The sequence below is a fragment of the Bombus pyrosoma genome, linkage group LG14 (assembly GCF_014825855.1).
Source record: "Bombus pyrosoma isolate SC7728 linkage group LG14, ASM1482585v1, whole genome shotgun sequence".
Taxonomy (NCBI): Eukaryota; Metazoa; Arthropoda; class Insecta; order Hymenoptera; family Apidae; genus Bombus; species Bombus pyrosoma.
The window spans coordinates 9467755-9490387 of record NC_057783.1 but is presented as its reverse complement, the minus strand read 5'-3'; the positions used below and the strand labels follow the sequence as shown (position 1 = coordinate 9490387).

The 22633-nt window shown below is 36.4% G+C and overlaps 1 protein-coding gene across 5 annotated transcripts in view; it reads right to left on the bottom strand.

The window, feature by feature from the left end:
• LOC122574958 (zwei Ig domain protein zig-8-like) overlaps positions 1-22633 on the bottom strand; it is a 433576-nt gene that overhangs the window by 368499 nt on the left and 42444 nt on the right. For 4 of the 5 annotated variants that reach the window (XM_043743242.1, XM_043743243.1, XM_043743239.1 and 1 more), the window contains one exon: positions 9456-9464. The exons of the other annotated variant lie outside the window; for it this stretch is intronic. Coding sequence is in view for 2 of the 4 variants with exons in the window: in XM_043743239.1 (XP_043599174.1) it covers positions 9456-9464 (9 nt within the window). In the remaining 2 variants the exon portion in view is untranslated. The remainder of the gene's footprint in view (positions 1-9455; positions 9465-22633) is intronic. 5 annotated transcript variants of the gene reach the window in all.

Here is a 22633-nt window from a genome sequence, read left to right as displayed (position 1 = left end):
TAGACTCGAACCTAAGCGCGACAGATTCAAACTCTTTACGAGTACTTTGAAAAATACTATTAAAAAAAGTGTTCCCAATGAAAATCAAACACTCTTCGAATACATGCAAAACTTTACGAAATTCTTGCTAGAAATTCTCCATTCCCTTAAAATCATTTTCCTCGGCTATCATCTATCTATATATACGGGGTAGCCTATTTAACTTTATAAGCATAGAATACCGCTTCGCATCTTTCCTTGTTTTTCATACATTAAGTTTTGCAAAATTGAAGTTAACATATTTGCTAAAATATCTGCTAATATCTTTTAATTAATTTTAATTAATCATAAGTAAGTTAACATTTTTTTGTGGACAATATCCAGTTGGATCGAATTAAGAAATACATGATTCCATTAAGAACAATATTAATGACTTTTATACGCCTTCTGTGTCTTCACCTACGGAAAAATAATCATGTAGCGTCATGTCTCTCTCGAAATCGCTCAACTTGTATCTGAAATACTTTTTAATATTATCAGGAACGAACGAGATATTCCAAGTAATAAAGTTAAGCAGACTATAACTGATAATATAATGCAAAAATAATTGATCTTATCATCAATGCCAAACCCAAGCCGCTGTACCTAGAAACGTCAAATTTGGACAGTATACTTCTTTTATGACATAAACGTGGAATAAGAAAGGATTTTTGGAAATAAGGAACCGAACAGTAAAAGGATGAAAGGGGGTAAAACATTTTTATAGAATGTCCTCTAAAGCCATTCGAAACTCCTCATATAAACTTCTCATTAAAAATAAACAAACACGCGTTTCGCGTTTGTCGACATTCAACTCCTAAAGAGTGTTCAAATAGAAGGTAATAAACATGAACTGAAATACTGTGCGGATGAAATTGCCGGCGGGCAATACAAATGCAAACGTTGCAATAGAATTTGTAGGAAGCCTTGTTCGTCGCTCATAATTTTCCTAAATTTGTTAGAAGAAATTCAACAGAGACGTTGGTGTGCTTCTTCCTGACCCTTGTGATTCGATTGTTACTTGCAAGGGGTTCGATCCATTCGAGTATCAAAGTAGTTATAAGCAGATTATCGAAACTTGCAAGTACTCGTCCTGACGTTCGAAACCGGCTTGTGAAGATCGAATACTTGGCGAGTATGGCGAACAAACTATTGCACTATAAGATGAAACATATTCAGCCGATCGGGTCTTGGTGAGCCGGGGCTTCGAACCCAGAATTTTCCGCTTGCCGAGCAGGTGCTTTCCAAATTAAGCTACTTAAGCTGTCGGCGAATACTTTCTCCCAAATTTTTACATGTCGCTAGGTAGCCACCTACAGTATCTTGCGAGTAGCATCCAAATTTTGAGAAGTGAATATTGGGCATCGTATTTGAATCGGATTTATAATATTATACATTATTTATTTGTATTTGTTTGTTTTATGTTTTATTGTTGTAATTGTATTTATTTGTATTTCATTTATAATAATATACATATTGAACTTGGTCATCACTGCTGATACAAGCCATATTGAACACCATAAATGCACGTTGAAGATGGGTTTGTAAAGGACAGTAGCCAGAGTGGATACAGATGTGTACATAAACCCGTACACGATCGAAGCGTGTACAAAGCTCGCGCGTGTATGCAAATACAGGTGAATGCAAAGCGCGTGGCGCAACTACGAAAGCATGTTTTTGTAACATAAAGCATCGGTTTGTAGATAAACGTATATGCTTACATACGTTTGAGCCACAGCCTGCAATACACGCGCGTTCGATTTCGGGCAAGTTCATATATCGGGCCGTTTCAAGTCGGAAAATAGAGAGAGAAACACATACGAACGTATAAACCCCATCGGCTGAAAGATTCTTGTGCTCTTTGCTTGCGGTCGTGCTCCATGAGCAAGTAAAATAGCGCTCGATGCAGTATCGATAACACCGGCGGCGTCGTAAATTCACGATGAATCCTATTCGAAGAATTGGAAAGTGATTTGTTATTCCCTTTTGGGATATCGCTTCGAACAGAGAACGCATCGTTAGCCAGTCTGCTCTAGGAAATCTGAACTGATGCATGTACCGCTTAATTGCTAATTACAGTTGTGCCATAGCTTGTGCAAAAAGGAATTAATGAAGTTTACAACCTGTTAGTTTTACTTTATTTTTAGTTTAGTTTTAGGTCTTCTTTTTTATTTTTCAGACAATTTATTCGGATGGTATAGAAAACTTATAGTACGTGCAGTGGCACATGAGAAGATTCGAATCGAAAGAGACTCATATTGTTGTGCCTTGGAGTGCCAACGTTGTTTTGGTTTGCTAGGTTCAAAAGTGAATAAACTCCGGACAAAATATTATCGCCGTTACTTTTAATCGTCAACTGGAGTTACATTTGAACCTTTTGTAATACCACCGGTCGATACAAATAGACGAACATGCTCTCTAGGACAATCATTATAGCGAGCGTAGAGTTGAACAGTAGCATTGAGCGAGCGACGTTTGCGACCGGCATACACTATCTCTGTATTTGTACTTAAAGTGATTTTAATATACACTGACTATTACAATTTTATCACTCGTCTCTTTAATAAACCAACAAGTATAATAATCCACGATATACGTAAATCGAAGGAAATTTTCAAGACAATGCATTTTTATTGCGTTATTATGCAATTATATGTTTGGAGTTAGGATATTAGTTTGGAGTTAGGATTTTATGCAGTTGCTTGTTGAAGTAACTTCGTGATGCTTTTCCGAAATAATGATGAAATGGAACCTAAATAAGAACACGTTCCACCTACTTTGAACATTTTATATGGATATTAAGCGTTTCGTAAACACTTAGTTAAATCGTTAAAAAGCGACATTAGGTATTTGCCCATCTATCCAATATACACTGTATATGTTCCTATATTTCATTGATATTACGATATTTTATCCTTCCATAATGTGGAAATATTTCCATGGAAAAGAAAAACACAATCTGTTTTCTAAAGAAACATTTCATTCAAGAAAAAATTTTCTCCATCAAGAGCGAAGATCTTGTAGAAACTTCCTACTGTCCTGTACAACTATCTTTCGCGACAAAAAAAATTATTACGTTAATAAAACATTGCGCAGTGTATGAAGGAAAAGAGTAATATAAAGAAACACAGTACTCTTGTCAGTATTGTAATATTCTACTATACGCGCTATCACGGTTTCTCACATTTTATACCAAAAAAGGACAAAATATAAAAACCTTTTTGAGAAATTAAAATAAATATTACCTGTCCTTTTCTATACAAATAATAACTATCACAGAAAAAGTGCGCAAATATAATGTAATATTTGTAAAAATTGAATGGTACGGTGTAGTATATCTCCGTCTATTGCAGCTCGCGAGGCAAAATATATAAAATTCGCATGGCAGTCAGTACGTTAACGTGTCATGTATGTACAGTATGCGATGTAGCATCGGAAACAGCAGGATTTGCCTTTTTCAAAATTGTTCAATTTTCTTCGTAGCCATAAACGAGAGAACGAAATCGTTCGCGATAAAGATTCAACAGCGTCAACCAGCGAACATCAGCTTGCCTCTATGATTTACGACTCGGTGACGCTCTTATCGGGACAGCCTGCTGTTTACAACGCGATTCCGTAAGCGACGGTACAAACGGCGGCGTTACGCTCCGTCGAAAACTCATAAAATCACAATATAAATTACAGGACAATAGGCCAGCAGATACCATGAGGAAACCATTGTATCGCCAGCAGCCAGGTAACAATGGTCCACTGGGACAATAATATGCCAGAGAGGGATGTAATTATCTTTGGTGCACGAGATACTCGGCATTGTCACGCGAATGTCTATCCGACCGCTATTCGAGGCGTCGGAGATCCGTCAAACGATGAAAGATCCGCGTCGGTTTCAAAGTTTCCCCGTTGAAGTTTCATCGATCGTGGTTACCTACGTACAGGCAAATTAATCCTCGTATTAATCGTCATGTAACAATTGATCCTCTTCACACGATTCCTTTTCGCATTTGATTCCTATTCAATCTTCTTATAGAAATTGATTATATCACGATACGTTACTGCTTACACGCAATACTAATGCGACAGAGTTTTTTATTTCGGAAGTAATTCATATAGATGTTTCTAAAGTAGAAAACGACAAGGTTAAATGACATCGTTGTGATGTATTCTTCTTTAGCGATAAGGAAAAACGAGTCTATCGCGTTTCGCGTTTCCGTTCGATGGAAGAAGCTTTAACTCCGGTGTATACCGTCAAGTTCTAGGGTTTTCAGAGGAAATTGTTTTATCGGCGATCGCGATTACCCTGTTGCCGACGATATGAGAGAACTGTTCGTATAAGTGGATGACATGCATATATAATGGACGACCGAGTTGAAACGAATACCAAGTTGTTCTAAAGTGGTTTTATTGTTTGCACGATTCACCGGAACTTTCCTCTCTGTAGCATATGTATAGAAAATGAAGTTGTTGAATTCAGTTGACGCGAGTTTGCTTATAATTACGAAGGTGATACAACATATTGATATACACTGAGAAAAGAATATTTTTTGAACAGGCTTTTAAGATCACGTTTCAAGGATATACATATGTCTCTACATAAGAATTTAAGTGGACGAGTGAAAGAGACAGGGAAAACAGAGAAAAGTGAAATGTGTGCGTGCTACAATAAATGCTTGTGGAAAATGTGTGCACGACTAGATAAAAGTTGGCGGCTGAGTTCCGAATTCAAAGTTGAGAGGCAGAGAGTTTCTGGGAGAATCGAGAGCAAGAGCTTTTGAGTGTGAATTCAGCGGAGAGTTTAACAGAACAAGAATGATAACGTAACCAAATTACCACTTATAAAATACCATTATTGTTCTTTTATTTAACATTTCTGTTATACGTATATTAATATATTAAAATCCAGTCAAAGTTATAACAGACTGCAAACTTTTATGCAGCTGAACTGTATTCAAATATTCAACTTATACGTAGGAAATATGCCATATCATGCAAGATATATGTCAATTAATGTAATAAAAAATACATATTATATTTATATTTACGCAATGTGAATCATGTTCCTTTGTACCTATATTTAGTATTATAACTTGCGTTACAATAAATAACGATAGTTCTTTGAAGCTTTTCTACCATAAATTGGTATCACTTATCTGAAAAAATTAGTTTATAGACTATAAAAAAAGAAATACACGTATTTGCAGAAATATACATATTTAAATTTACTTCAGTATCATGCCGAGACCCCAAAATTTTGGAAATTTTCAGTATTGTATCGTAACCAATATTTGTTTTCGAATATTAATTCATTTTTATTTCATTTTTTCTTACGTTTCTTAAAAAATTATGAATTCAATTTATTCCGAGCAGTTATATTTGACATAAATTAATGAACTAATTGTATGGTGTATTATTTTACGAAAGTATCATGAATCATAATAAATATGAATCAAAGAAAGATATTTAACTATGTCAAAATACATGTAATATGAAAGATATGCATCCGTGTAAAAGTTCACAGTCTAGTTATAAAACTCACAGTTAGCACATCGATTTTTTTAAAATCCTTCTTCAATCAAATGGAACTATTTCCGATTTATAACGATTACCATTCCAGAATTCCAAAATTCTTGGAATCGAGCTGTTACAGTCTTTCTTCGTCTATCCATTCTTTTACAATAATTCATCTTTAAGGCGTTGTTACTAAAAATGAATCAAAATCTACAGCGTAGGCTGAAAAAAGTTGCACATGAAGAAGTTAAATTTTTAAGCGAGTAAGAGAAGAACGAACGTCTCGTCGTACGTGTACCTGTTCACGGAGAAAATTTATCATCGATACACAACGCGCCAAGCGCTTCAACTGAATCATACGATTTCTCCGCAGCTGGTTGTAACCGCGATAGAAAAGGAAGGCTGCAACGCGAAGGATTTTCGTGTGCCGAGAAAACACGCGGCGGCAGCGCCGCGTGAAATTCGCCCAGGCTTCGGCTCCGACCGAATTGTTTGAATTTTTGATCCGTGAAATTAAATCTCTCGTCAGTTTTGCTGCCGGGTTGCAACAACGTCGCATCCTCCACGACGAACAAGATCGCGTCACGACGCAAATGCGATACCCTGCGACAAATTAACTTTCCCTCGTTCACTCCTTTTCGTTCTATACGGCCATGCTGCGTTGAATTCGCAGCGTTCTCAGCTAAAAAATGCTGAAAACGATACAAAGAGAACGATAACAGTCGCACGTTCGGAGAAAGACGACGTATAGAGCGAAAATGACGCTTATTAAGGCGAAGTATTTGCACCTGACAATTCTTTGCACCTGATCTTTCGATAATAAAGATTAATTTTCGAGATCAAAGTGGATAAGATTTTTTTATCGAAGAACTGGAACACGAAAATTGGATTTTCTCAATAAATCTGTTTTATGAAATTTTTTGTTCTTTGATTATTCTTTATCAAGCTAAATAGATCGCATCTGTAAATGAAAAATTAGGGAGCGGGGTTTAAATTCGGGAGATCGTTTGATTGTAAGTACGTACAGTTCTATTTTTTAAGAAGCTTATAAACAGAAATAAGATTGTCGAAAAGGGGCGAATTACAAAGAAAATACAGCGCATGAAATATTTCGCAAACTGAGTTAAAAATAGCGTACCTAGCATCAAGATGAATTCAAACCAATTACAAATTAGCCGACAAGCTGCAATAAACTCAACAATTTCGTTTAAAGGATGTAAATCGGAAAACATGACTGAAAGTCAGCAGATCGTGATGGAATTAATTCAAGTTAAAAGTACAAAGTCAAAAGTATCAAGAAATTTGTCCAATTTACCAAGTCGCATTCACCGTGCCCAATTGCGGACAACACGAAGAGCGGTAATAAAGGAAAACCAATTAAGTTCCGCGAGACAGGAAAAATAAGGGAAGTACGCCTTTCTCGAGGCTCGTGAAATTTCATGAATATTTCTTAGTGTTTCCTGGATATTCCACGTTCTAAAATTACGCACGACACCCTGTATACGCATATACGTGTTATAACAGGATATGCGTTGGTGCTACATGAAGAAGTAAGTCGATAATATACATAGAATATATATGGAATAAAATTATAGAAAACATATAGAATAAAATTTGTTTATACAACTCTTTTTTTGCTTAGGAACTTTATTGTACGCGTATGAAACGATTCGAAGCGACCCAAACAGCACCTCTGTCTGTAACGTAACAATTTGGAATTTTTCTTGCCCGCGAAATTCCGCTTGTTCCATGATCTTTTCAAGTTTCTTCCACAAACTTCCAAAACGATCCATATAACGGCGCTCGGCCGACAAGATTTCATTAAAAAATCTCGAAGGCAGGAAGACCCGGTGAGATAGGGTAGGAAGAAGCACTCCTTTATTCTCATTTTATCCATATTTCGCGGTGTTCTTGTTGCTAGTCAAGCATCTTTAAAGTTACAGTAAGATTCAAAGCGTTACGTATTCCGTCCATAAACCTTCGCCAAGGCTGCAAGCAAGTGGAATTGGTCCGCTTTCAATGGAGCTATTTGATTTCTAAAGTGCGGGATCGACGCATTTTTGTCGATGACCATCGGCTAAATGAGACAAAGCTTCATTGTGCCCGTATACGTTCACGTACACGTGTATTTCTGTTTAAAATATCGCCATATTTCTTTGGGATCAAACAAGAATGTTCACGGATTTTTCAGCTCAATTTGTAGCTAACGAACGAACGCCCGCGTTATCCAAGGTAGCCACGTAACTAGAGATACGCGACAGGGTAGAAAAATAATTAAGCACGCGGTGACTGTATGGGAGAAAACAAGGCGAAAGTATGCGGTAACATTTTTTCATACGTATCCTCGTTTCTGAGAAAATCGTGTTTATAAACCTGCCAGGCACACCGCCACTTAGAAGCGTTAAGATATTCACGAGAAGTAAAACAAATCTAAAATCATTAATAGATTTGCAAATATTTAAACAGATTCGTATTTTTATGAGACTAATTTAAAAAGATGGATTCTAAATTTTATATTACATTTTATTAAAAATAGTACTTCGGATATTTTACACGTTTTAAATTTCCGAGAAATCTGCGGTCTAATAAACCGAAGGAATTTTATAATGACGACATAATGTTTTTGCTAAGAGGATAAGAAAATGTAAGACAGGGGTTGATTACATTTTTTCATAGCATCCGAAGGTATATTTCAAATATTGATTTAATTAACAGAGTTAAATAACAAACGGCACAAACTAATTGGACGATCTAATAGTTTTAATTAATTAATCATTAATGATTAATTCATTATTAATTTATATATTACAGTATGTGTAGAAGTTTAGTATATATTAATTAGTATAGAAAATACGTCAACGCAAATTGTCCCTAATATGTACATATAAATTAGATACGTGACGAAATCGATGAAAAAGTCAAAGAGAAATTCCTGAAAAGGAAGTAATTCACTGGTTATACGGTTTAATCGTCATTCATGAAAATACTTGTTTATTCTATGGAAATATATTTTTATTTACTCGATACAAAAAGGAAGCAGAAAGTAAGATCGTACGAAAAGCCTCGAAACAACCAGACGTTGCGTAATGAGTACTTTTGGAGAAAGAGAGAAAAAAAATAATGTAACTCAATTTTGAGAGAGCGAATGAGCCCGAAGTGTGCAATCTGGTTTTGGAACAACAAGACCACGTTCTTCTCATTTTTGTGGGCTCGTTTCGCAGCATCAGGGAAAACCACACTCATCATCCTTCTTTAGAATAAGTAAATAACAAGAAAAAGAAATGAACCGAGAGAGAAACACAACCGTTCGTAACCTGGACTTTCTTATTCTCCGCATAGCTTATTTGCCGAGTGAAATTAAAATTTTTATTAAATCTCAACAGACTTCAAATACGCATATCTGACTACTTTTTGATAAAACCACTACCAGCAGAGAGACTCTACTTCGGAGATAATTACAAAATTAAAAATGATATTAGTAACAAGAAAAATATGTACTATATATTCAGAAGCTATCATATTTTAGGAAGCAGCTAATAGCGTTTTAAATTGAATTTTTTCACAATTTTAATGCTAAAATTCTCGTCGAAATTTCAGATTCTTAGTTTTTGCAGATACTAAAAATATTTGTAATTAATTGTAATTATAATTACTGATGATTATGTCATATTAACGTTGCCAATATTAATTTCAACGTTAAGATATATTTATCATTAGCAAATGAAGGTATAGTTGTACATAAACTACCACACGTGACTCATAGGACAATTAGAATTAATATATTTAGGGCAAGCACAAATGGACGTTGTAATTGCAAAATGAAGTTAATACTTACTAACAGCATGAATTATAGGAACAACTAATTTACAGAGTGGAATTCCGATAATTTGGCATGCTCGAGATTTCAATAGTTCCAGATTTGTTGACCATACCTGTAATACCTGTAAAAAAGAGAACAATAACTTTAAAAAACCGATAAACAGACGACATATTTTGTGATAATTGAATGATAAATAAAAACTCTGTTACTATGTAGAAATAATAGTGTTTCCAAGAAACTTCATTAGCAAGGTATACACAAATGATTGTGGTTCTCTGATCGAGTAACCAGAGATTCAGTTACGCATCATCCTACGCGTGACATAAATAAATATTTCCTTTGTATCGTTCAGTCCCAATATGCGTTCAATATCTTATCGTAAACGCGTGTGTATTCTCCTGATATATGAAACACAAAGACTCTGACATTATTTTTTCCTTCAGTGTTCCCTCGCAGGATCCATAAACTAGCATAAGCGGAGCACGAAGGGAGGAAAACCATTACCCCTAATGTAGAAACTGGGTCAGAAGATGAAGGAACGTGATATCTTTAGCGAGATCAAAAATTAAATTACTGAAATCTTGGAGACAAATGACAACCTACAATGATATAATTCGTTACAAAAAAGGTAGTAATGCTTTGTAACTATAGACTACGAACGTTGCGTTCATGAGAAATTTAAAGCTGCGAAAACCTACAGAGTGTTATATTTCACGAATAAACTGCGGATTTTTGCACATCTGTGAAAATTTTTAAAATGCAGATAAACACGGAATTCGCGCAATACCTATGCAAAAATATATAAAAGATGGAAAGTCATAATGTTTGTTAAAAATATTTGTTATAATATCTGGTAGCTGCAATAAATCTCTCAAGTTGTATTTCTTTGGTTTGTACTTATAGAAATATGAATTCGCATAAAAATCCGCGGTCTATTCATGAGTATTCAAACACTGTCGTCAGTCAGTATACGGTTGCTGTAAATTGACCAAAATATCTGACCGTATGCCCTATTTTATGGTACTTGATTTGAGCTGCTGAAAGGAAAATCCCAGGACACATAATTAATCGTGTTACGGTCTTTTCTATGTCGCGATTTTACTCCTTTTAACAAGCTGCAAGGTTTGTAACAAGGTTTCAAGAAAAACGTTACCATACACTTAAAACCGGAACTCGTGCATATCAACGACAATTCTTTTATACTTTCTTCAAACACAAGAAACTTGTTAACAATATAAAAAATGCGATTAAATCTAGAATGTTTCAAAGAACGCAGCAATTTATTATAGCATTAAACTAACAAGATTAAATAATTGTGAGAATAAAACGCGACTACAAGTTCAGAGATTGCAAATATGTACGCATAAAATACGAAGTTCTATGGGTATATTACACTGAAGCTTCCAGACAACTAATTATACATTCTGAATACCTTCTTCCGCAACTCTAAGTCCTATTCATTCTCATTCATCGACGCTAACCGATCCGAAACTTCTGCCGATGGAAACTGCAGTATTTTCTGAACAACGCTCGAACGTCATGCCTGTCGAAATTGTAGCTACGTTAAATTTCACGGAAAAATTGGAAAAAATGTTTGAATACTAGCCATCGTATAAACGAAACAAAGTGTAATCGGATAGAATTTGCTTTGTAGTTGCAAAACGTGATGAAGCTCGCATCAACGAACGCGTGTTCCAATTACGATGCCTATTCGAGAATCGGTGAAAGTCTACACGAGACAAATGTAATTCGATTTGTCATGAATAAAAAGAAGAAAGGGGGCAGATTAAAGCAAAGAAAAGCTTCGATGGTTTTCTGTTTAATGAAATACTGGGTTAGTTGCAATCAGCGTATTCGATAAGACAACACGAGAATGCTACTTAGACTATAGGGAACGTGTAACCAACTGCGAAAATCGAGTCTGTGCCGGCAAAAGCCCAATAAATATTGCACGATTCCATGACCTACCGCAATGTGGTTGAGCATGCCAGCCACGCAATCGGTAAAGCCAGCATTTTTATTAACTTTTCGAACAGCGAGCACGAACGAACTTCGATACACGAATATATACGCTTGTTCTTTTATTTTTTTTTTTTTTCATCAAATTTATTAGATATGAACCTTTTTTATTCATTTCTGCTTCGAATCCCGAATGATTCTAAAATCTTTGCCAAATTTTTTCTCTGAAGATTTAAGATATTTTTGAATGCTATTTATTTGAGTGGTTTAGATGACAACAGCAGTTAAAGTATAATCTGCAGCATGCTATTGTACGATGTACTAAGCGTGTTTCGCGAAATCATAAAAAAGAAAATTTCAATATTCTCCATTCTTTTAAATTTAACTATCATATATTTTTCCGTACACCAGTCGACACAGATTTTTATCCTCTAATAGTTTTTAAACATTTTTGTCAACGATTACCTGTCAACATAACCTGTCAACGATTTCTCAAATTTACTACTTAAGTTTCTTTAAATGTTCCAATACTTACGAACAGAGTTATATAGCATTCGATAGTAATAGCTAGCAAGTTGACTGAGACATTTCTAAAAGAGCCAAGGAAGTTGGCTAAGAATTTCAATAACGAAGGAACTGAAAATTGACATTCAGACGTTTCTCAAAGTAACATGGTTGATGACGCTTTCGCGAAAATCCCCTGTCGACCTTCGGTCCAGCAAATACTCCCGATATCGAAAGGTTTCCAGCGGATTTACCACGATTTCTCGAATCGTAAATCATCCTCAATTCACCGATGCTTTCCATACCGTGGGATTCGTAACTCTCTGCTACTGGCAAACATTCTCTTTTGATTAGAACACGCGGCACGAATCGAAGCGGCTCGAGTCGGATATAACATCGTTTGTGACGCAGCGCGTCCGCGAAATGAGTTTGGAAGTTGCCATGATTTCTCTTTCGAGGCGGTGATTCCCGAGATCTGTCGGCTTTTCTACCTTCTCATCGATTCTGCTCGAATTTACATTAGCTACAAGAAATATTGACACGACATTTACATGCCAGTTAGTTACGTCCAAATATATTAATTTTTGTATCATCTAGCGGTACTCTCGTATCGTTAAAAAATTTGATACCATAAAGACGAAAGGTAGACTCTGATAAAAAGAAACTTCACTGGAAGATAAGAGTGTATGAATGATGTTGGACGATTAATTCGTAGAGAAATATTCTTCGCTCTTATTTATTCGAAGGTGATAATTGGAGGAGAAATTTTAATCATAAGATTAGATCGAAGGATTAGCTCTTTTCGAGTTATACTTCTTAGGAAATACTTTGTTAATTTGAAAATCCAATTTCAAACTTGATACCATATATAGGTTTTCTCAAAGATGAAATAAAAATATATGACCTGTGTTATATGTCCTATGACTTTTATTTAAGAGAATTTATGCTGCTGAATACATCACTTTAACGTTTAGAAGGAAGAAACGGAGAAGAAATTTAGTGGGAAGAAATTATAATATATGGAGGTGTGAAAATTACTAGACTGAAGCTATAGAAAGGGCAGGTTCTTTATAAAGAAAAGATTTGAAATTTATGGCCATTTGAAGTTTGGTGTTTTAGAACGTTGAGGTTATTTTTCTAGGTAATAAATTGTTCGCTCCCTTAGAATAGAATCTGTAATCGTAGGAAACTTCTTCGATTAAAACGATTACTGCACTACTCGTGAAACTTTGAAACTGGGTTAGAAAGCGACGACACTGTTTACGTTGTAACAAAAAGCAAGTACGCTTAATGGATATAGAAAAAAAGATTACAAATAATTACTTTAAATGTTCGAGATAACGATGGTAGATAAGTCGTTTAAAATTCTTCCAATATAATTATGATAGTCGGATGTCATTACAGTAGTAACGAAATTTCAAATTGTTTTGAATGACACGCGTAATATGTTCGTAAAAGATGTGGACAAATGTGCGAATACTTTCGTGAAATCAAATAAGATTCGAGACTGTCGTATTCTTCTCGTTATTCGTATCTTGCACTTGACGACCGTCTTTTTTTAAGAGTCGCTCGAAGGAGCAACGATAAGACAAGCTAAATACACTCCTTTGGAGGTGCGCTAAGGAAAACGCAAAAGAGAAAAATTTATAGAGAAGAGCATCCTCGCCATAGACGAGAATACAAATCTCGAAACTTCTTTCCACTCTTGATGGTGCACCTCTCAAGTTATTATAATCTCTCGGCACAATATTCATTCGAGTCGTTTCTTCTTTTCATTCTTCCGACTAACCTCGTTACGAGGCCAAGGCCTCGTCTCTTCTCGTCGCAACAAAACGCCCCGCCACGCTGTACCGGTTATAATGGTCTCCCTGTCCTTCCTTGTACTTCAAGGAAAAGAGCAAGAAGGAACTGTTATCGCATTTACAATTCAACGTCTTAAGCGGTGGATCATAATGTATCAGGTCGATCGATTTGTTTTAACCGGGCGCGAAACTTTTAAAACACGATTACTTGAAGTATTATGCTTTTACAACTATCCACACACTTTGCGTAATTTTTAGCAGCAATACATACGATAGGAAGATTCCACCGTAATACAAAATTTGAAACAGAGCGATATATTGTTCGTCGAAAATGGGTGTCCCAAAACAACCTGTAGAATTCTTCTAAACCGATCTGATCCGCTAAATTACACGTGATTGTAAGTATAAATCAAGCGGACCACTAAATTAGAGCGGCCAGGAGTCCATCGATCATGGGGACGAATTAATCTTGCCATTACTGGCATTGGCCGCGGACACAATGCCGTTCACAAATTCGTTCGTCGGTTGCTATAGAGGAGCATCACTCGAAACGTCATCGAGCGTCGCGCGATGGCGGGATAGATTTTTTTACGACGAGTGGTCGCGAAGCACGTTCGTAACCAGAAGCTCGGTGGCGCGCGCGCCCGTTCGTCTGATTGAAAATCCGACATGCCATTGTACCGTTCCCGGGGACATTACGCGACGATTTCAATGTTCCGCCGGTGATTTTCGCGGCGACATTAACCGGCGGAAAATGCGTTACGCTGTTAACACGGCCACGGGATGAATCAACCGGCGTCAAACGCAGATCGTACAAGTATGCCAAACACGATGGAACGTGCAACGGGCCGGCGAACGAGCGACTATAATTGAATCACCGAACAAGCCACTGTAGTCCATATGTCGAATAATGATCCCACGTCGCGTTGATCAATGCGTCGGAATGCGTTCACACCGAGCCCCGAAGTACACCCAACTTCTGTCAGATATTTCTCGCGTGATCGATTAATTACAGCCGGCTCATTGTTCGATTATATCCAGCGATGGGGCACGTCGATGAATATCGTGATGCCTCCCCTTCCCCCCGTGAGGATCGCAACCCTCGCCGACGCATTACGTTATCGAGTTTTACTCTGGCTTTTATTCTCTTGCATATTGACAACCGAGCTTCGTCAAGAACGAACAAGAAGCGAGAATCAGAGAATATCGATGTAATGACACGTGACGGTAATAATGGCTTCCTTTTCTAATGGTTTTTTAGGATCTGCTTTCCAGCCTTCCTCTGAATGTAATGGACACGCCGGTGCGCTGATTGATTGATCGAAGAGGATGTTCGTTTGATTCTAGTGAAAGAGATATCGTTTGTTTTTTATGATTTTTTAAAGTCTAGGTCGTTTGCGAAATCCTGGCTAAAACAATTAGAGAACTATCGTTCGTGTCGCTTTTATATTTAATGACCATTACTTGTGTCTGCACACTTTTTCCTCTTTTAATTCCTGTTAAATGTTCATTTTTCTGAACGTATTGAGAAGTAAGCGATGGTTTTCTTTAAGTTTCATAAAATCATTAAATTTAAGTGGAAGGAATAATGACAAAAATTTATTCAAACACGAGATATGTTTTGTAAAATATACAGTTCAATATTAGGGTATCGTAGCATAAATTAAATTTGCATATTGTGCAGATGGTTTAGTTTTCTTTGACTCCCCCTCTTTCGCTGCAATGGTAAAAAAAGAAACAGAATACGATAACATTAATTGATTAATAAACAGCAAATGAAATATCTACGTTGATCCTTAAAGGGTTACTACAAGATACAATTTTTAATCTGTAAATTCACTAATATTATTAGTTGATAGTTTATTTTACTATGCGTATATCGCAATGTTTTATAATGTTTTATAATCGAATACGTAGAACTTTTATTTAATCCAAAGTATCGACGTCTATAGGCACAGCTAAAACAGCCTATACATGTATAGACCATCTACTTTTGCGTTTTATCTGGAAGAAAATTTTCAAATGCATGTTGAATAGTTTTGATGTCGATTGTTTATAATCTACGGGATTTTGTTGCATTAATACAACGTTCAGGTGTTTGCACAGTCGTAACCGTACTGTTAACAAACACGAAAAGTTAGAATGCAATAGCTTAGCAAACATCTGCTACAAATTTGTACAACGCAAAGTAAATATATTCGATTTAAGGTAGGATACAATTTTTATCAGGAAGCAACAAAAGAAAAAGTAAGGCAACTGTCCTGTAAACATTAAAACTATTGTCGTGTGAACTCGTATTTCTCTTCAAGCCCTCTGTGTTTGTCGATGGCGTACAAAAACCAAACTATGTAAAATAAATATCCATCTTCGGTCGGTGGATACTAGCAAATAGCATGCAGAAAAAATATACGTAACCGATAGGTTAATAAATAATTTGTATTCGTATATTGACTTCGATAATACTAAAAAACATATCTGTATACTTCTTTTCCCAAGTCAACGAATGATCGCGAACAATATCAAGTGAGCGTTTGAAATTTCATCGTTAATTATTATCACGCATTCCTTTCTTAATAAAATAAAAAGATACGTTTATTTCACTAGCTATCTTGATTGAGATTTCTTCCTTTGGTAGTAACGTGAATTTTTAGAAAACTGAATAAAATTGAATAGTAAATGTTGGAAAATGTCACTAAACTGCATAAGTACCAAAACCAATAACGCTGAAAAGTCAATCTGCGGTGCATTGTTCGCTGAGTAACGTCGGCGATATCTCAGATAGAAGGTGAAAGAAAATGAAATTCCGCGATGATCATCAACCAACGCCGGTCAGGTTTCACTAGCCGTGGTAAATCGCTGCAACGTGGAAATACCGAAGGGAACATTTATAAACCGTTATCGAAGCGTACACGGTACCGGTCGTTATTCTTCCACGCGTGTTCCCCAAAAATTTTCTAATTTCGCCGCGCAGCATGGCGGAAGACGAGCGCCACAGACGACCACGAACAACAGGATTCCAATACATCGTGAGCCCGGGCTTAATCCTACTTTTCTCTACATCCCCGGTGGTACCGGCGTTCTACGTCCGGCCCCTTCTGTCATCTACCCCGCTGCGTCTGAAAGCATTGTTGTAGTATCTATAGGTCCCATAATATTGGCTGTATATCACGATTATATCCCGGAAGGTGGTTCGATACATCGACTCCAGCGTACAACCAATGTACGTATCGGCCACGACGGTTTTATGCACACCGTTAGCAAAGCAATGGTCCATTCTACTCTTTTTCTCTGCAAGCCAAGCTGTCTCTGAGTAACCTTTCTTATCTTCTTGATGCACTGCCAACGCATCCCTAGCGTGCTATTTTCCACTTCTCGATTCGGCTCCGCCCCATCGCAAGACTAATCTTCGTAAAATGTTTCAAGAAACAGAAACGAAACATCGTGTACGTTGTAAAAAAATATATGGCAATGCCATGTCTATCGAACTGGCGATTTTGCTTTATTTACTGACCATCGCTGTACCCACTGATCCTGCAAAACGACTTTGTGGAGTAAGCTACGATACTTTTTTATATACGCAGTTAATTACACGAGTAATATAAAACAATTTCGAGTCGTGACACTTTTGATGCGAGATTCACTTGGCGAAAGCTGTGAATTTTGTAGAAAGTTTGAGTTATGTCACGGTGCCAATGAATGAGCGATATGCGCGTCGTGATTTGGATTTATACGTTCGATTGTTTCCCAGTGAAATTATTGCCTTCCATATCGGGTAGAGGCATCGGTTTTCCACGCTTTCATACCGAATTAGCGCATAGCGAGAAACAAGCAACATCGATGACTGCGGGAGATTCGGGCAAGCGGTGCGATTAAAACGAAAGTCTCGTTGCATTCGATTAACCGTGGTTCGATTCTATTATCGTGTAATTCGCGCTTCTGATGTTTCCGGCAACTGTACGTTACAGCGGCAACGGTTTCGTTAACCGGATTGCGTGTGCTCTTTACTCCTGCGTTACGTTCCCTGTGTTTCCAGATATCATTGCGTTGGGTATTATTAAGCAAACAGTGTCTCATGAAAACGTTTGAGCATTCGCCATTACAATTATCACCAATATTCATTAAAAAACACGAATATATATATATATATATATATATATATATATATATATATATATATTAATATACAAATAAAGGCAAGTAGTTTGGAACAATGTTTATGGTGATATTGGATGAACTTTTATATTGCCATTAGATGTCTTGAAGCAATTTAAACCTCTCTTACAAGTTTCCAATAAGTTTCCCAGATGAGTAATTAATTTATAAAAAATTAACTATTGGAAATTATAATACACTACCTGCTAATAACCGAAACGAGTACCATTCGCTCAGAGAATTTGATATCGGCTAGAAAAATCGTGTGGAAGTTTGTCGTAAACAGCTCCGAGAATGGGTGTAAATGACATCTTTCTGTAATTTTTGTTTACCTTTCAAAATTTTCTGTATACATACAAACGCAATAAACGGAATAAAAAGAAGAAGAAATTGGTTTTCAATTCCGACGATGGGTATTAAACATTCTTTTTTATTTATCTTACTCCAAGTTCGAATTGCGTTCGAGTATGGTATACGTTATGAGTGTATGTATGTGTATGTACAAATATTCTAAAGTATAATTAAAGAATAAAATTTTACAATTGTCATGCAGATCGAGAAAGTACGTTCTGAATCGAAATTTGGGATATTGAAGAATATTCTGTTAAATCGTAGCTTTTCCTAGATTACTAGAAAAACTGAAAGAACGTTAGCTCGTACGGATAAATAAATCACATATGGTGTAAAAAAATGGATATAAGATAAGAGTGGATAAAAACAATAAATATAAATTATATTTATATGTGTAGATTCATAGTGAACCAAATCCAAACACAATCTGAACTTCAGGTGGAATGGATAAGAAAAATGTTTAAGACCCACCATCTCAATTAATAACAAAATACTTGTACGTATTTCGGAAAAAGTTACAATAATTACGAAGAAATATCATTTATTCCCATTTTCAGAGCTGCTTATGGAGCGAACTTGGACGTCATTTTTCTATTCGATATCGAATTTCCCGAGCGAATGGGACTTATTTCGGTTATTAAAAGGTAAAGTACTATAACTTCCAACAATTCTTTCTTTTCAACTAATTACTCCTCTGACAAACTTCCCTCGTTACTCCCTTCCTTCACATTTAATAGCGCTAGAAATAACGTAGATGTTCGATTTCAGTGGGAACGAGAAAATATTAAAAGCCATTCCTAGCGTGAGAACAGCAACTTTTCATACAGCATAGGCAGCCAACATATTAATCGATCGTAAGATGTTGAAAGTTTGAAAAATAACAATCGCTGTCCGCGGGTGACGTAAACTTTCAACAATCCGTTGTTCTTAATATATACCGTGTTGGAAATGTAAGCGTATTGCAATAACCTGCTTTACAAACTTTCGTCTCGTTCCATTCTGTGATTCATTCGCCTTCCATTGTGCTCGAATTTCTGTATAACGACGAAGCGTTACAGCAAATCGTCGGCCATAAGTCAACGGGAGCCCGGCTCTCAAGTATTTTTCATAACGAGACGCCATTATCTTGTATCTTGAAAGTTACTAAACGCGCGCTCAGTCGAACGTATTGTTCTCGAAGAAGCTTACGTCGGTCTCAAAAGAAGCGCATAATAACGGCGAGCGCGCGCACTTCAACTATGCAATTCTTGACTCGTAACAAATCCTTGAAAAATGACTACGGACCATGCCGCGATCTGCATCGAGGCAAGAAGACAATTTTGAAACAATACTGCGCTTCAAGAGCGCTTCAACTCTAGCATAACGATCTCACCGAATTCAACAATTTCATATCCTTTGAAAAACACTCGCCGTCATGTGATATTCGATTAGATGCGTATAATAGAAGCGATGCATATTTCATTGCTGCTGCGCGAAGGATTTGACTTTGAAGGTTTCAAAATTTGTAGCTTTTAACAACTATTCAAGTAATTACTACTAGGAAAACTCTACATCTTTTTCTTTTGTATTCCAGTGACCTGGACACCGTCATTACGAAGAAAATAGAATTTAGCGAAGCAAAAAACAATTAAAAGAGAAGTCCATATTATTGCGTCCTTGAATATGAATGTTGTTTTTGGGTTACAAGGTCTAGAAACAAAAGAGTTATAAATAGATCTTTGTTGTTGTTTCTTGCAATCTTCAGCTAGGGTTACACACCAAGATCAATTTTTTGGTAATGTCCTTTGCTTACTTGTGTTTACATCAATACGTATTTCTATTACAAGATCATTCACGCGTTCCTCTATGAGACAATCTTAACAATAACGAAGCGTTACTTATCAATGATTTAACACTTCACGATGGTTGTCTGTTACGTTATTAACATATAACATTATTAAGATATAAGAGTGCGTTTTACCCTAAAACCAGCTTTTTGCTTAACACACCGCTCGTCATAAAATCTTTTATAAAGCAACTGAATTTTATAGTATGAAAACTGTACGATCTATTGCGATTGACTTTAGGATTTTTTTCTGTTTCGGCTATGAAATATAACTTCCAATGGGACACGCAATCTCAAAAAAGCAATTTTGTACTGGACAACGGGTTCTGTCAAGTTGATCGGAAAAATGTATTTAGGAAAGAACGGGAGGACGTTGTCGATTAAGCACCTCCAGAATACCGTTCGAATCGATGAAATAATTTGATCCAACCCCGGCCTCCCTTCAGATAAAACTCTCCCTTGCAATGATGGACAGAAAGAGCACGTTAATGGGCTTTCGTTCGTGAAACGAGTGGTTTCGGTGATTTAACAAGATAATATGCTCGGTGGATGTGGGTCACGGCGCGGAATCGTCACGGCCGAATTAACACTGCCAGACACAAACGATTTTGTCGTTAAATTTAATACAGCCTGACTTTAAGATCCTACGGCTTTCCTAGATTATGTTATTTCGAGGATATTTGTTATCCACTTACGCCGTATTCCAGTTTCATCGTTCGATGTGTCCACGAATTACAAAATGTGTCAAACGTGTTGAGAAAAAAAACAAACAGACACACACAATTGTGTCGAAAATAAGTGAAAGTACGAATTAAGGCGTTTGAAAGATCAAAACAATCGCTTTGACGTATTGCGAAGAGCAGCGATAGGATGGCCCATTTCCATTCAAATCTAGTGATTGCAATTTGCAGTTAAATCAGGAGGCAAGAGGGCGAATATCCTTTCGCGTTAACCGAGTGGAAAATCCATTGAGATAAGCGGACAAGTATAAAAGGTCGATACGTAAGGTATTTACCACGTCACAGACGGAAACGATGAAGAATCTCAATATGGCGCGATACAGACGAGTGGTACGTGTGTAACACGCTGAATATGTACGCGTTTCCATGCGATAAGAAAGCCACATTTCAATAGTGATTGAATGCAACCGCTGCTGCCGCGGCTTAAGGTTAACACGGACGAGTTGTTTTCATTCCTCGTTCAGCAGTTTTAAGCCCGTGCAAGTTCAGGGTACGTTGCGCCTCTATTTACATCCTTCGCTAAGATTCGATACGCTTTAGAGAGGTCTGCTTGAAAATCGAATGCAACCTGTAAATTCGTATGGTCCGATAAGTTATTCGTAAACGACAAAGTGTCCAATACTCGTATGTACGTTCCACCGATATACGAATCGAGTTTTCCCCTATGTGCACCGTATGGTGGTCCAACAACGATAATTCCGCCAAAGCTCCGTCTAATTTACGATCGCGTAATACTTCAAGGGCTACTAAGGAAGTTTCTGTCTGTCGTTCGTGGATGGATAGGTTCATTTAGTCGATACTTTGATCAAACGATATGTTGTTTTTTTATTTTTACGCTATAACTATTAAACCGGTTAAAATGACCGATATATAACTAGTATGTTCGTTTGATATTTGGCTTTGATGAAAATAAAATAAAGTGAAATTTTTCTTACCAATATATTATTACATAATTGCTAAGACTGTTTGTAAGTATGTTCTTTCAATTAATGTTCATTACGATTTAAGTATATCGTAATAATTTTCTCTTTGACTCTTTAACTAAATAAAGAGCGAACAACAGAAGGAGTGATCAATATCGCACGAAAATAGTATGAAATACCATATTACAGGAATTTTTATATATTTTACAGCTGGGAAATTATTTCGGCAAAACGGTAATTGAATTTAATTTTTCATTTAGAGAGGAAATAGTCTGTTGTAATTTAAGTCTTCATGTTAAAGTTGCGATATCGTACATCCAATATTCATAGATATACTCAACATTCTAATAATTGGCAACGGATGCTTTTGTCCAGAGAGAATTTCCACGAATTTTATTTTGGTCGTGTTGTTCTACAAATAATTTATATCCGGATTTTTATGAAGGTAATTACGTTACTCGTATTTTTTCGTAATTGAAAAAGTTACAAACTTCATAATATTCCTGTAGCTTCACAAATATTAGAATACGTATACGAAAATGAGAAATTATTGAAATTATTCAAGCTTCTCAAAGATTATTTAATTTTAAATCATAGATTATCAAGAATTCGTGTATTCAATATTGTAAGAATAATCGCATTTAACTATGTGGTCCTTGACCAAATACATCGAATCTTGTGCAAATTACGCTGTTTAGATATGCATACGATATTCTGGAAAAATTACATGTGATCAGAGTGTTATTTGAAAAAAGCGAAATTTCATATGGCAAACCTAATACCGCGAGTATCGCCGAAATCCAACGATCATACACTGAGATTCGAACAGCGTATTTGCGGACGAAATTTTTCTTGGTTGCTTTCAAGGGAATTCGAAAAATTGATTTACCGGCAGCATTTCAAGCACAGTGCATTGTGCCGATGGAACAATGGTCCCCCTTACACGTTCGCCGATATACATATATCGTAGCGGTTTGTCCGATAATAATCTCTCTCAATTCCAGTAATTTCAATGAATTCTTCGGGTTAATAAA